General features: G+C 44.7%; 1 protein-coding gene and 1 pseudogene across 2 annotated transcripts in view; one reads left to right on the top strand and one right to left on the bottom strand.

Moving 5' to 3' along the window:
- Positions 1 to 1,068: 1,068 nt before the first annotated feature.
- LOC120613711 (uncharacterized) lies at positions 1,069 to 1,187 on the bottom strand (annotated as a pseudogene).
- An 8,449-nt stretch (positions 1,188 to 9,636) lies between these two features.
- The window catches only part of TRIM2 (tripartite motif containing 2), a 127,486-nt gene continuing 120,613 nt past the window's right edge, over positions 9,637 to 16,509 (top strand). Inside the window, exon 1 of one of the 2 annotated variants that reach the window (XM_039875926.1) lies at positions 9,637 to 9,784. In XM_039875926.1, coding sequence (XP_039731860.1) covers positions 9,653 to 9,784 — 132 coding nt within the window. In that variant the 5' untranslated portion in view covers positions 9,637 to 9,652. The remainder of the gene's footprint in view (positions 9,785 to 16,509) is intronic. The other variant, XM_039875927.1, reaches the window with a different exon arrangement.

The following is a 16,509-nucleotide window of genomic DNA, read 5'->3' as shown; positions in this document are numbered from 1 at the left end:
CTTTTACCATATTTGGCTTTCAGGCAGCCCCTTCCTAGCCCATTGCCCTCGCCCCAACATCACTCCTACCTCCATCCCCAATCTACCACTTGGCAGCTCCCATCAGTCCTGCCCCCTGGCAGCCAGAGCAGCTAATGTCTGCATTGGCATATTGCTGACCCTCAGTCCCTCCAGGGTCCCTTGGCAGGTAGACCCGGAGAGCATACCATCATTTATCTGCATAGGTTTGCATTCTGAGGCTCAGGGAAATTTTAAGACACTAAGTGTGTGTTAGTGTCCCTCTCAGTTACCAAGTGCATTGGGCCAACCACTACTGAGGCTCTTGTCAGAATATTCTTCAGTTAACTGTGGTTCCCCCACACTGCACTCCTGACTAGAGGAACTAAATTGGAGCTTTTGTCTTTGTGTCTTTGGTGCCTGGCACAATGCTTTGAATATAATGATGCTCAATAAATGCTTGTTAAAATATTAATAATAGATGAGGATAAGTGCTTAATATGTGCCAGACCCCATTCTAAAGCATAATATAGAATAGAGAATATATAAATTTGCCTGTTTCATCCTTACAGCAGAATCTTAAATGGTATATGCTATTATTATTCCCACTTTACAGACAAGAAAACAGAGGCACATAGTTAGATAATTTTCCTAAAGACACATAAAAGAGACAGAATCAAGATTCAAACTCATGCTCCAGAGGCCACACTGCCAACAATATGCTGCTTTTATAAACCCGATAAAGTCTAAAACAACTCTGATGATATTAGAGGTCATTTCTCGCCTGCCCCATCTTCACACAACCTCAGGATTAGAACTAGAATTGCTTGATGGTCCTGAGCGGTATTATGGAAAGAGCCCCCAACTGACAGCTGGGAGACCCAGGTGCTGGCCTGATGCCTGACCTGTGGCTTTGAGACTCAGTTTCCTTATTTATAAAATAAAGGAATTGAACCAGATGACCTATAAGTGTCCTCTGTCATCTACATGCTGCGAGAAGCTCTGTCTGCTCTTTTTGGCCCTCCTGTCCATCAGGTTTTTTGTTTTGTTTTATTTTGTTTTGTTTTTTAACGCCTACAGCACCTGGTATTCCAAGGTGGTCTTCCATCCAAGTACTAACCAGGCCTGACCCTGCTTAGCTTCTGAGATCAGATGAGATCGGGCACGTTCAGGGTGGCTTGGCCATAGACTACCATCAGGTCAACTTGATAGCAGGGCTTATCACTCAGCCAGTGCAGTTTCTCTGACTCGAGTTCACTCACAGTCCCTCTGGGATGGTTTACATGCCCTTTTGGAAGCTGGATATCCCTCTGAGAATCCAATGAAAGCTAAGGCTCATCCTCTTAGGGGAAAAGAAAGGACATTTTTATAACTACACCTCTCACGCATGACCTCAGGGGTTCCAGACCCTGATGCTTCCCATTCTGTGAAGCCTGAGGATAAAAATCTCCTGCACTAACTAGACAATGAATTGGAAGTGCCAGAAGTTTAAAACAGCATTGATGGAGGATGCGATTGGAGGGAAGGGTAAGTTTTGGTCCTGGGGGTGCTGGCGGCAGGGATGCCTGGCCTCATCCCGGTTCCCTAGTCCATCCAGATAGGAAGTTGAGCAGGGCTGGGGCGGTGGTGGGCTCTCTGCATGCCTGCCACCGAGTTTTTCTCCTGGGGACCCTCCTGGGAGCAGGGTGGCAGGAACAGCTGAGCCCTTTGTCAAGCCTTCACAGGCCCTTTCTTGACCAGTTGACCCCACTGAAGAAAATGACAGCCAAAAGCACCTTTGTAGTCCTCCTATCAAACGTACCTTGCCTTTTCCAAATGTGTTGCAGCTTGTGCCCTGCAAAGTGTGGCCGCTTTCTTTATATATGGAACCTGTTGCTTTTGAAGAGGAGACTCACTTAATTCAATACCTTAAAGGTCGCTTAGGCCAAGAGATATCTGTATAGATAAAACTGCAAGGAGCTCAAAGCTTTTAACGTAATTGCTGCTAAAAATACCTTTTGGAAAGGCGTACTGAAGTTTGACGTAATACTTTCAAACAGACCCTAAGAAAAAGCTGTAGCCGAATCCTCAAACACTGTAATCTTACAATTGTTTGTCTCCCTTTCTGGTTCTTTCTCCTGGATTCTGTAATGTATCTCTACGGCTTATGCAAAGGAGCTTGTTTTACTAACGAGGCCAGTTGCTCCCCATAACACAGCCGGTCAGCTCTTCAGCACTGTTCGCTTTTGTGTCCTCAGGGGGGACAATTAACTCATCTTTCTGGAGCAGCAAAACCTGCTTCCTTATAGATTAAAGTACTGTTGTTTGCTATAGAAAAGAAAATGCACAGGAGACCTAAGAAACTAATGTCAATATTAGGAGCATAAAGACCTGTAAGTAAACAAGGGTTGGGGTTTCCATTTGTGTGTTTGCTCTGAGATGTTCTTGTCTCTGTGTTTGCCGAGGAATATTTACTGTCTTCTGAAAAATAGACCATGAAAGTGGCTGTAAGTTTTTAAAAGCATAATTATTTGAGTAAAGCTATTCATGTGGAAGAGATGTGTTTTCAGTAGTAAACTATAAAACAAAGCCAGGGATAAGAACATAGTGCATGATTCAGGGGAGTGCTGAGTGCTGACCATTATCCTATGCTGATACATTCGTTTCACCAAACATGTTATTCATGTTAAAATATATTGGTTTTGGATTCGGCAACACCTGCGTGCATCTCATTCTGGGAAAACATAACTCAGGCAAAATTGATTGTTGAATAAGTAGGCATTACTAGGATGGCATTACTAGGATGGCATTACTACGTTAAGCAAACAGTATCTTAAACAAAACAAAACAAAACAGGTGCTTTCCAGTTTATTTTTTATAATGCAATATTCAACCTGTCTGTGACAAGTTACGACCAAGTCAGAGGCTATCTGTGGAGATTACGAGAGGCAGCATTAAATGTTGAGTTTTCTTGCTTTTTAAAAATTTACCCTTTTACTCTCAGTCCTCCAGGTGGAGGGTGCCTCTTTTGTCCTTAGCTACTCACTGAGCTTCCGCCCTGTCAAGGGGCTCCCTTGAGTAGCCTGAGGAACGAGTGCCCTCTTCTGGACAGTCCACTAATTGCAAATTCAGGAAGCATTGGTTTGGTTACCAAACCGGCCCTGTATTTTTTCTCCGTAGGGAACACAAAAGAAATTATAATATGTTCTGCGTTAAAGAGCCTGCTTTTATCTCCAAAGTAAAACAGCTTGCCTTTGAAGTTTCAAAGTGATTTGGAGGAACAAGGGAATCTCTTATTTTAACAGTTTTTCTTAAAGAGGGCGGTCTAACTTTATAGCAAAAATTCCATTTTTAAAACCTAATGCTTTCTCTATTTAAATTATTTTAAAATGTATGATTTAAAGCACTTTCTTTTTTAAAGATGAGAAACAGGATGAACAGCAATGGCCAGTGGGACATTTGTTTTCAATAAAGATAGCTGGATCTTTTAGCTCATTTTGAAAGAGAAAGTTATACTTGTGATTTTTTCTAAAGACTATTTTTTCTAATGTAGTAATGTTATTCTGCATTTATTCCCTTTTTTCCCCTCTTAAGAACGTTATATGAAATTTAACTTTATTTTTCTGTTGTTCATTATTAAGCAAAATTAGTTTTCCTTAACTTTTACCTTCCCAGAGCTCCCTCTCGTTTTTTGATTGTGAGTATGTGTGTGCGTGCATGTATGTGCGTGTGTGTGTGTGTGTGTGTGTGTGTGTGTGTAGCTTGCTTTCTGAGGTTTCCTGGCTCTGTTCCCCTCTACCACTTTACTCTGGGCCTTCTCTTCCCTTGTCTTTGTTGTCCCTGCCTTGCTCGATTTTGATTGCACAGTTTCTCCTCCACATGGAGTTGTATGCTGGAAAGAGGCCCTGGCTGGACTATTTTGGGGGTTTAGGGGAGCTTACCATGGACCCCTTGCATTCACCCACTGCTGGACTGAACAGCCCCCTGCTAGTTTCCGCTGCCACTCTCAAACCGTTCCAGCACGCTTTCCAGCGAACACTTACTGGCTATTTGGGGATTCTCCTGTTCAACCATCTGTCAGATGCTCTATTGCCTCCCTCTGCTTTCCTCTGCACAGACACTGATTACTATGCAGACCTGGGGCCGTTGGTGGTTTGCTCTGATTCGCTTGTAGTTTGGGGTTTGTGGGGATGGCTTAACTTCCAGTTGCACTGTAAAGGTTTTCCATGGGCTCTCGGTTTTGCCACTCAGTTGCTCCTTCTGTTCTTACGAGGGAATTTGGCATGATCTAAAATCTCTGCGGTCACCAGTTCCATCTTCCCAGAATCCCTCTCAGACCATTTCACTGACAATGAAATTTAATTTCCTTTCATTTTTGCCCTTCTTCTTGAACTGGAGTCATTTGTACAGTGCAGACTCAGGTTGAGGTTGATAATCATATCGGGCCTCATTAGTTACTTCAAATCGTATGTTCTTCATCACTGTGGTTAATTAGAGCTGAAGGCTATGGGTGCTCTGGGTTCTTTCAAACCACATTTAGCAGTCAGCAGTCCTCAAGGCCAGTGATTCAGCAAGTCCACCTAAGGCCTCTGACCAAGAGCTGAGCCTCACCAGGTCAAGTGGGGTTCATCTTTCCCAGCCCCTTTGTGTGTCTACTATGCATCTTTCTGATAGATTACATCTTACTGAGAATTTACTAAGGTCATGCTTTTTGAAAATTTCAGTACCTCTTCTCTAATCCCAAGTGCTAGGTGTCTAGGATCCCGTGGACTCGACTCTGCCCAGCCCCCCAAACAAGAATAATCTCAGTCTAGATTCATCTGCTCCTATGCTTTGTACTTATAATCACTTGCTCGAAAGGCATTTACCAAGTGCCAACTATGTACCGGACACACAACGCCGGATGCTAACAATGTAAAAGATAAATATAATCTGTTCTCTCCCCTCCAGGAGTAGGGGAGAGTGATACACAAATATTCATTGTGGTACAGGAAAATAATCGCTGGAATAGAAATACAGAGTCTATGATATGCTATGGGAAAGATTCAGAGAAAGAACTAACTGTTGATAGGAATTCCTACGTCAGCCAATAAAATTGCATGTATTCTATGATCTACCATATAAAGAGTGTGTATCTGGCAACGGCAGGAATGGAATACACCCTTACAAAATCGTTTTTGCATTCGTGGAAGAAGAACAGGTCTTTTTTTCCTTGTTAAAATTTCTTTTGTTACTTTTCAACAATGATATTGTTTTATACACACACACATACACACACACACACACGCACAGACGTGACCCTAGCTATTTTCTTGATGCACTTTCACATGTGTTGATAAGCAAAGCTCTCGGCCCTGATGGTAGATACCTATGAGGGTTTTCATCCTCTTTCCTTCCTCACACGAACTAGTTGGAAAATACTGTGGGATTTTAAATGTGTCACCATCATTATGATTTTCAAAAGAAAAGTGAAGTAGAAAAAACTAACTAGGAAAATGATTGTGGCATATGTTCCAGACAGAGTCGTTTTGAAGCAGATACTAAAGAAGGGACATGCCAAGCAGATGTTGCCAGGATCATAATGAGACTTTCAGCAAGCGTGGCAGGCAGCATCTTTGCTGATTGAGAGATTCAAGGGACACCAGGGAATGGCCCATGTGTGGAACAGCAGCCATGGGGAACTCACAGGCCCTTCACAGTGAGGGGGGGTGACAGATGTAAGGACCCCAGAAGTCCACCAAGGCCCCCTGGCTGCCCCAGGCTGGGGAGAGCATGGAGAGTGAGTGAAGCTGTTTTTAGAGAAAACGACCCACTTGCACTCATCACGCAGACAGAATAAGAGAGTCTGAGCTATGTGAGAAAGAGAGAGACATTCAATTAATCTTGGATTTAATCTTGGAAGATTGTCAGTCAGGGCACCAGGGGATATGTCTCTTCTGATCATTGTAGCACCACCAAGAGTTCCCTAGAGCCGGGCTCCTACTTCCAGACCTGCTCTCATTTCCAGCTGTGTTTAAACTGACATGTGAGCAGTGTCAGAAACTACAGAATAATGAAGCAGGTCACTGCCCTCTCTACCCAGTTGGACTATATTTCAAAACCATAAATGAAAGTCTGGAAGCTTATTGAGTCTGACACTCTCCAAATACTGCTTCTCCTGGCTGTCCCCAGCCCCTCTGTGAATGCCAAGGTCTCAGAGTTGCAGATGGCTCACAGGATTTTCTGGACACTGCTGGACAGAGCGTGATGTCAACTTGCCATCAAACTTGCCAAATTACAGATTAAAAACTGCAGTCTTTCAGACGTGGTTCCATAGGGTAGCAGTTAGCACATCTGCTTTACACGCAGAAGGTCCTGGGTTCACACCACAGTGTAGCCACAGCCTGTGGTCTATGGCCATGCTACCCTGAACAGATATCTGATGTTGGAAGCTAAGCAGCATCAGCCTGGTTAGTACTTGGATGGGAGACCACCGAGGAAGACCAGGTACTGTAGGCATAAATAATAATAAAGAAAAAAAAAATTGTAGTCTTTCTAAATAATGGAATTTTTCTAAATCAGATTCTATTTAATACATTTTGGGGGAGCTTTATATTTTTTAAAAAACAGTTTCAACAGAAGAAAGATGGAAGGGAAGATTTCAAGGGGGTGATTTCCTCCCATTAGTTTAACTTTTTAAGAGGGTTTTTTGTTTGTTTGGTTGGTGTTTTTGTTTTTGTTTTTTGTTTTTTGTTTTTTGTTTTCATGGACTCAGTGGCAGCGTGTAGACAGATGCGTGGCAGGTGTTTGACTTCGGTCTGAGCTATTGGGAATGAGCATTTCAGGAGTGAGGATGGAAAGATGCTGCGTGGCAGGGTAAGGCTGAGAGCAAGCCCTGAGCCCACGGCATTCGCAAAGCAGCGGAGCGCCTCCCCGAGGGAGGAAGCCGCCCCCAGGTTCTGGGTGGCCAGCCCCAGATTCCACCGCCCTGCAGCACCTGCTCTGGAACAGCCCGCAAACCTGGGTCTAGCCGAGAATCACCGACTGCAAATATCATGGCACCAAGCGTCCCCAGAAAACAACAAAGGCTACTGTTGGTTGAAAGGAATGAAGGGCCAAACGGTCTCATTAGCATCAGCATCTTTATCATCATCATCCAAAGTCCTTCTCAGGTTATTTTATTTCCTGCTTTGGTCATGTGCAGCCCTTATCTGAACAAGGACGCCCTCCCTGCACTCCCCATCACCCCTCACCCCCGCAATTGTCCTTTCTCGTGGACTCTGGTTGGTGGCTGCTGGCAGCTTATCTAAAATGACAGAAGCTTCTATGACTTAAAGAGCTAAGTGCCTCTTTTCTTCTTTTAAACAAAAGCCTTTGATAGCAGAAATGCTCATTTCTCTCTTATTTTCTGCAGAGCATGATATATATGCACCTTTTCCAAGTTCTAAGGATTACCATATTGTGACTGTTGCTTTGACAATGAAGTGTTATAAGTGCCACAAAATGTCTTGGGTGAACAATGTGAAGTATCTTACACTTAAAACCTGATAAAAATCTGAATATATAGAATGGAAAGAATTATGGTACAAATATCTTCAGAACTGAACCTTTCTCTTCTCCCTGAACGGATTTTTCAAAACCCTTTTCCAGCAGGTTCCAATGTACTTTTACGATAAGAAAGAGCGCGTAGGGGCTCTTGGATCAGGCCGCCTGAGCTCAAGTCTGGCTTCGCCATTTATATTCCCTGGGATCCGGGGTGTGCTAATCGCTTGGTGCCAAACTTCCTCATGGGTGCCGTGAGCCTGCTGCAGTGAGCTGCCGAGATGGCTCCATGAGGTAAAGCATGGGGAAAAAATGAGTCCAGTGCTTGGTACAGAGAAAGGCTCAGTAAATGTCAGCTGTTATTTATTTAACAATCGATTTTCTCCCCGCTCTTGGGGAAATGTATCTATTACGCAGAATAATATCTACAGCACGTTAGTACTCTGCCTGTTCTGATTTAATTTCTGAATTTTACAAACCAGTAAATACAAATAGAGGCAATATGAACAGGGATCTGACAGTGAACGGGATGGTTCGCTTACAGTCAAGACTTTGTGACCTCAGTCGTATCAGGGAAAGGTGATAACGAACGGCTGTTACTTAGATGAAACACTGGACCGATGTCCACTGTGGCGGAAAGGCTCGACTTGAGGAGAATACGGAGAACTGCTGAAAAACACGGACTTCGGCTGCAGACCCAGACTGGTCCCGGCTCTGCCTGTCATTCTCCTTAACCTTTTCGAGGGCTTTTGTTTTAAGAATTTGCACACATATCCTGTGCCGAATAGCAGGAGAAAAGCCTTATGAAGTGCGGGTCAGTTGGAATTCCCGAGCGTCCAGACATCAGGCAGCAGTCAACTTGGTGTCCGGATGTTAGAAGTCCGAAAGCTTGAAAAACTGGTTGTGAAGCTTTTACGAAAAGTCTATGAAAAAGCAGGCCAAAAAGAACTTTGAGGTGATGTCTAAATGACACTCCAGTTTTAATCTGAGGGTCTTTAAATGTCCCATTTATTTATTTTTTATTACAAATGACAGAAAACTGAAACCAAACTGTCTTATACGATAAAGGGAGTTTGTTGATTCAGTGATAACTGAAAATCTAGAGGCATTTATTTGGGGTTAGTTTTAAACCAGCAGCTCAAAAGATGCCACCCAGGGCCAGGCTTCTCTCCTCCTGGCACTGCCTCCTTCGGTGCTGGCTTTATCCTCTCGCTCCACAAGGTGGCCCCGAAGGCAGGTCTGATACCTCCTTTACAGGAGAAAATGGTTGCAGAAGCTCCAAAATCCCCATCCTTACATCACACCATCCAGAGTAAAAGGAATGGTCTCTTCTCCCGGAACTACTGCAAGAGAAAGATGGCTTATTTTTCCCAAAAGCCCCAGGAAAATCTTCTGGTTTGTTGGCTCTGACTGGGTTAGTGCCCATCTCCAAGCCAATCCAGGTGACTTGGGGACACAGGTAGCTGTGCCAATTGTTTTAAGCCTACCAGGGCTCACTCTTGGAATGTGGGGTGGATTTAATTCCATCCAAGCTAAATTCCCTCTGGAAACTTGAGGTCCTGTTGTCAGGAGGGGGAATGGATACTGGGTAGCCAATAACCAATGTGCTATATTATTTTTATTATTATTATTATATTTTATTATTTATTATTATTTTTAAGAGGACCCACCAAATTCACACAATTCGTGCTTATATGCATACTAAGAACAAAGGCAAGAGTAATGCCTGTTTCTCACATGATTTTTTTCTGTTGATAGATCACAATAATCAGAAAAGATTTTAGAACTTCGCAGTTTTGTACCTTAGTTCTGACTTGGAAGAGGGAGGGTGGGTGGCCGTGACATTTATATATAAGTAACTGAAGGCAAAGGTCAAATGAATGGAGGGCCTAATTAGTTCCCTAAGCGGAGATGTGACTGGTGCCTTTCCGGCCCCCCATCCCTTCTGAGGGTGCTGCCAGCTCCAGCCCAGAGGACACTGCATTCTTTGGCTTCTGTTAATGTCTCACCTGCTCCTAAATGGCATTGCCCTCTGACTAATACAAATATATTTTTTTAGAGTTTGGATGAATCATGTGTGCCTTAAAAGGAAAACCTTGAATTTAAGCCTCGTTGTGAAACAGGGTGCTTAGTCTGCGGTGACAAAAGACTGGAAATGGCAGGAAACTGGCTGAGTCAGTCAGAGCAGCCCATGGCTCTGCCCTCGGCTTCTGTACCCCTCGCATCTCAGCCCCGTGGGAACACTCTGTATGTACCTGGGCTCCCAGCCCAGATAACGGCAGTCAGGGTAAGTGGTTGCTATAACATAATGAGGCTAAATGAAAGGTTTCTAACTCCAACTTGCAATTATAGCCTAGGAAAGGATTTAGTAATGGAATTGAACGTAACTAGAGATCAGCTGGAGGAAAGATATGTAATCAGATTTTCCAGTGTTTGCATTGCTCTGAGGGAGGGGGCTAAGTCATTTATTCAACAGATATTTATCAAAGGCCCACTATGAGACAGGTGCTGGGGTCCAGAGGTGAACACACACACGCTCCTGTCCATGTGGAGCTTATGGCTGAGCACAGAGGACATATTCAATAACCGAATGACTATGAATTAAAAAAAAAAAACAGGCACATTTAGACACTGTTAAGATAGTCAGATAGATTTTGTAAGTTAAATGTGTAGAGAAACTCCCAATAAAGAACACCTTAAAATGCTGGATAAAATATAAAAATTATAATCTTTTAAGGTACAATTTACATGCAGTGAAATTCACTGATTTTAATTGTACTATTCAATGAATGTTGACAAACGTCTAGAGTCATGTACTCACTACCACAATCATGATACAGCACATTTCTATCATCCCACAAAGTCCCCTTGCATCCCTTTGCAAGCGGTTCTTTCCCCCATCCCCATATCCCCTGACAACCACGATCCACTTCCCGTTAATATAGTTTTGCCTTTTCTAGAATTTCATTTAAATTAAATCATACAGTAGGTAGTCTTTGTGTTTGTTGCAAGGGGTAATCGAGAGGAAGTGACCGCCACTTGACCCAAGAGCTGGACCCAGGAAAACGGAGGCTCCACACCCCTCCCCTGTCCTTGGAATGTATGTTCCACTTACCTTCCCACCGGAAGCTGCCCCAACGACACAACTTTGAGATAGTAATGTGTTAATGTGTTGTTGAGGCCACCTGGCAGTGTACATGACTGAACCCAGCTAAGGCCTTCATATACATTTTTAAGGTTGCTGTGGGCGGGTGCAGAGATCTTTCTGCACAAACCTCATAAGTTTCGCTGCTTGTGAAACCTGCCACCTACCGATATGGAGTGGTCTGCCTTTTTCTTTGATCTCTCCCTGTCCTCCTTGTATGGGGTTTGGTTTCACATCTCCCCTGGAATACTCCCGAGGCTTTAGAACCAACAGTGTTTAAATTCTTTCGCTCAGCATCATGCTGTTGAGGTTTCTCTGTGTTTGCGTGCCTGCCAGGAGTCTGTTCCTGCCACTGAATGGATATTCCACGAGTCGTTTTATTAATTCATCAGTTAATAGACATTTGAGTTCTTACTGCTTTTTCGCTCTTGTGAATAAAGTGAATCTAGATATTCCCCCGTAAGTCTTTGTAGTCATATATTTTCATTGCTCTTGGGTGAATACTGTGGAATAGAATGGCAGGGTCTTATGGAATGGTAAGCAGAAGTCTAAGAACGACCCCCGATGACCCTCGCTCTTGTATAATCTCCCCTTTGAGTGTGAGTTTGATGAGATATTATTCCCATGACTGTTACCTCAGGTGGCAAAGGTAGATTATCTGGTTGGGCCTAATGTGATCATGTGAGCCCTTTAAAAGCCAGTAGACAAAAAAGGAAGTCAGAGAGATGTAAAGCCCAGGGGGGCTCAATGTGTCCTTACTGCTTGAAGATGGAGGGGGTCCCTAAGAAGTGTGGACAACCTTAAGGAGCTGAGAGAAACCCCCAGCTGACAACCAGCATGAAAATTCTCAACTCAGAGATGAATTATCATCATATCGTAATGTATGCAGTAAAATCTTAATTCAAATAGGCCACTGATACAGTGAGGAGAAACCAGTATGGAGTTTGTGCGTGCGTGCGTATGTGTGTGTGTGTGTGTGCATGTGTGTGCAGTCCTGCTATGTCTCACACAAAACTCATTAACTTATTTCATTTTACTTTTTCACACCTATTTGTGGTTTGATGGATATAAAATGTACATATCCAAAAGTAACAAGATGACAGATGAACATTAAAATTTTTAACATATATATATATATATATATATATGTGTGTGTGTGTGTGTATATATATATATATATATATATATATATATAGTCTCATCCACCCTTCTGTGTTCCCTACCCAAACCTTCACCAGAAATAAGGTGCTTAATTTTGTGTGCATCATAACCAGGTGGTTCAAGGTTGTATTTGGAACAATTCTTGAGTTCCTGTGCATGAGATCATCCACAGTCAAATATTTTCCCCTGGGGTCTCCCCTCTGCTCCACACATCTTTATAGGCCTCTCTTCACTTCTACGGAGCTAGCTCAGTCCAAGCAAAATGATTTAAATAGTATCTTAAGCAGAATAGAGAAAAATAAATATGCTGAAGAGGATGATGAAATTCATTGTAAAGCCACATTAAATTCGCTTGGTAAGGGGGAGGGGGGAGCGATGTGGTACCCAGGGGTCTGTGATGCGCGCTTAACCCCACCCACAGGCAGGCTTGCGCGGCTCCGCCTCCATTCCCAAATATTACTGCCTTCCTATTCCTGCCCTACCACCCTCGTGAATCTCTTTGAATCTGTGATTTAAAACAGGCATCCATTGACATCCTTCCCTGGACCGCCTAACGCTAGGTCACAGTTGTCAGGGTAACAGAGTGTCGGAAGGGAGAACCAGCTCTCCCGAGTTTCCACGGAAACCACTCCCTGCAGAGGCAGGTGCGGCGGGCTGGGCGGGGCCGGGAAGAGCCCTGGGGTGGAGCAGGGCCCCGAGGAGGCCGCGGTGCGCCCTGCCTCAGTTATATATGCTGTGTTTTTTTTATAAAGCACTTTCACTTGCAAACCAGAACCACTTATTGCTTCCGGCTTGATAAAATCCAATCGCTCCCGAGTTGCTGTCCGCGCTTTGGAGATGGTCCAGGTCAAAGAGGATCTGCCAAGGAGCACCCCCAGACTGTAAGGTTCTGTTGGCCTGAGTCCTCCGGAGAGGCAGGAGCGTTCGTGGGCGCCACTAAAACGTGAGGGAAAACACAGTTCCGTGAGCTTCCTGCGCTTTGCATAGTGCCAAGATATCCCACCAATGCCCAGCAATCAAGCTGACCGCGGATCGAGGTTTGCTGGGTTCCTTTAAGTAAATCACCTTTACATTTGAGACGCAGGTTATTTAAGTTAACTGGAAACGCATCCGCCTCTTGTTTGCTTCACAAATACCGTTGGGAAGAGTATCAGACTTATGCTCGGAGCGAATAGGAAACAACTGAGGTTTCTGGAGATTTCCTAGGTCAGAGCTGGCATTTGAACCTTTCCCTGCTCGGTCCCTGGGCCGTCGCTGCAGCTGCGGCATCGCCGGTTGAGGTAGGGTGACTGCGGTTGAACGTGCGGACCTCAGTCCCCAGCCTGTCATCTTTGTGTCTCTTTATGGGGAGGAGGGGCTGTCTGACATAGTTATTAAACCTAGCAGCTGCGTTGGCGGCCCCGAGGAGCATTTTGAGTGAGGTTGCAGAAAATGAGGGGCTTTCAGCTGGCCGCCTGCCTGTCACTTTTCCCTGCCTAAAAGGCAGCTCTCAAAGCACTTTCTCTTCTTTCCAATTACCCGCGGCGGGGGGAGTGCGCGCACCTCACCGAGACGGTTGGAAACGTGAGTATCTGTGGCTTGGCCAGGCGTCCAGCCGGGTGGCCGGGACGCAAAGGCCGCGCAAACTGCTGGCGGCCTCGCGACGCGCTCCGCCACGCCTTGTCTGGAGGTGATGCGCGCTGGCGCGGCGAGGAGGCGACAGCCCAGGAGGCTGGGGGACCGGTCCTGTGCTACCGGGACGGATGCACAAAGAACCTCGGGCCTAGGCAGCCCGTGTAGCCCTGTCTGGCCCCAATCCCTCAGATCCTTTTTGAGAAAAGGAAGAAGCTGCATTTTACTGTTGGGCCGAAACAATGAGATGAGACACGTGTTTTCCAGCCCGGGGGCGGGGACGGTGAGAGGGGACCTTTGTGCGCTGCCGCCAGTCCTGCAGGGACCCGGGCGTGGCTGCGGGAGGCAGGTGCGTCCGAGCTCCTTCGGGATCTCAGCGCCTTTGGGATTTCAGAGTCAGTCCCGAGCTCTCTCCTTCGTGTCCCATCCGCACATACTGCGCTCTAAGAGGGCAGACATTTTTATGGAGACCAAACGTAAAGCGAAAAGACCTCAATTTCCTCCTTTCTCCTCAAAGCAGGAGTGGGAAGGGGTTTGGGTTTTTTCCCCCCTATGGATCGTTAGAAGAAATCTTGAAGTTCAACTTCGTTTTTATATTTTTTTCTGGACAAGATTTCCAACTTCACAGAGCTGGCATCATGCAAAGGTCTCTCTGTGGTTTACATATTTGTGAAAGAACATTGCTTTTCCCTAGGGGTTCCAAGGAGCATTTAACAGCATCAATTGGCTCCAGAATGTCATGATCAATGTTTCGTGTGCCTACCCATTCCGCCTGGTTCAGGCCCGAGTGAATGATACAGAGACGTAGTCTCTGCTCTTGCCAAACCAAAAGCCTGACTCCAGCCGTCTCTGAGAGGTTCGATTTCTTGCTACTGATGTCTTGCGTCCAGCGTCAGGGACTGATGGCCACGGATAGCTCCATCTTCCCCAAAGGGCCGGCCAGAGGCAGGTCTCAGGCTATGTTGCGTGCGTGGGCAGTCAACTGTGGGCCAGCTGCTTAAGCTTTCCCAGCCTCCGATTCCTAATCTGTAAAATGGGTATAAAGAAATGACATCTAGAGATTGTCTAAGATTCGTGCTGGTCTTCCAGTTCCATCTTCCACTAAGTGGCATTTCTGTTCTAACCTGACAGTTGAGGATTGGCTTAATGAGAACAGGCAGGAAAGAAAGAAAAAGACCTACCAAACAAAAATTTTAAATAACAACCCTCAGAAAAAGTGATCAAATTAGTTTACAAATTGCCTGAAAGACGATCTCGCCTATTGATTGTAAATTACTTAATTTATAGGTAAAGAACTAAAACTATTATAGATACACATATGACCTCTTTCATTTTGCATGTTGGTTATGGCCCTGGGGAAATGCCGATATCCCCTCTAACTAGAAAATGAGGCTTGATATTTGCAGCTTTAGTTTTGCCCCAAATTAGTTTTCCATCCTGGAGTGTTATTTCTCAGGTGTTTGCAAATGAGTTTCTCGTTAAATAGAACCAGACGATGATTAAGTTAAAAAAAAAAAAGAGCATTGCGAACAGAAAATGTGAATCTGAGATATTAAGTATGACATGAAAGAACCAGAAATAAATACCTCTACTGAATTCTCTAGTAAACTCATGGTTAGAGTATTGTTTCTAATTTCATCCATTGTACTTTAAAAAGAACATGGAGAAACTGGAGGGGGGGATTCAGAATAGAGGGACAGAAATAACTCAATAAAAAAGAAAGCAGCTAAAAAAAAACACACACAACTGTGAGGCTGTGTGAGATGCTGAGAAGAATGGAATAGGAGAAAATCGGATTGTGATAGGATATTACAAAGAACTTCAAAAAGGGAGAAAGAATGAAATGAGCCACTGAGGAGTTTTAAGAGAATAATTTGTCATCTGCCATTTGTGGTCTAGCCTGAGCAACTGTTCTTAAACCTAACCTTAGAATCACCTGCGAGCTTAAAACTCTTCTGAGGCCTGGGTCCCTCCCCAGGCCCACATGCTGACTTATGCGGTATGACTGTGGGTATTGGTATTTTGTCAACTCTCCCTTGGTGAAACACTAGGTAGAGAAACAACGGTCATGCCTAAGATAGCAAAGCCAATGGCTGCAGGGGCCAGCGGGGAGCATGGCAGCCGGAAGAGGGCCAGGCGCCGATGGGGGTTAACTGGGGAGGACAGCTGTGCCCCACAGCTGGATGTTAGCCAGCTTTGCCAGATCTTCTGCTTCATCAAGGGAACCTGGAAATCTTTTTTTATTTATTGCTATGAAATCTCCAGATCTTTAAAGGTTGGCAACTAATTAAGAATAAAACATTTTAAAGTATATTTTGCTTGCCAAACAAAGCATACCTGCTGAAGCTGGCCCACAGGCAACCTTAGCCCTAGACTTTTCCTTTCCTGCAAGGGTTGTACTAGCTGCTTTCCCAGGGCCTCTTCTATCTTGAGTTCTGTTTTGTCGGTCCGTTTGTTTGTTCGTTTGTTTTAATGCTTTCTGTTTAACTTAAAGAAACATTTATCTGCCTCATTCCTTTTGAAGACCCATGTCTTTCTTGTTGAGTGTCTACTCCTCATATCCCTCTCTGGATTACTTGGCTGAGGAAAATTCTCTAGTTGCCTAACCTTCCCCCAAGTGCAGGTGAAGGAAACTGGCCCAGGAGATTGGGGTAGAGACCATGGGCCCCTAGGTAGGCCTGGTAATCACACCTGCCCTCTCCCCAGCAGGGACTGCTCAGAGCTCTCTGGCTCCCTCCGCTGGTGGTGGAGATGGGGTGAATAGGGACTGGGAGGCTTGATTTGTTCTATGGGAGGCCTGGGAACAGTCCTGAAGCTGCCCTATGGTGTTTCTCTTGCGTTGTAGGGTGGTGTGGACCATGGATTGTCCATGTGTGTAAGCAGCACTGATATTGAAGCATGATTTCAAAAGTTCCCAGTTCACACATCTCTTAAAACTCCCTCTAGCTTTTCCTAAGCTACACAAGCAATGGAAAATAGTTATGTCTCCTTGAGCAAAGAGGAGGCATTCAACAACACTTTCTACAGTTAAGAACTTCTTTGGCAGAGGTCGAAAAAATTCAGGAGACCTAAAAATGGGATGGCTGGATTCTCCC

This window comes from Pteropus medius, unplaced genomic scaffold, assembly GCF_902729225.1.
Source record: "Pteropus medius unplaced genomic scaffold, Ma_sr-lr_union100, whole genome shotgun sequence".
Lineage (NCBI taxonomy): Eukaryota > Metazoa > Chordata > Mammalia > Chiroptera > Pteropodidae > Pteropus > Pteropus medius.
This window is presented reverse-complemented; position numbering and strand designations above follow the sequence as displayed.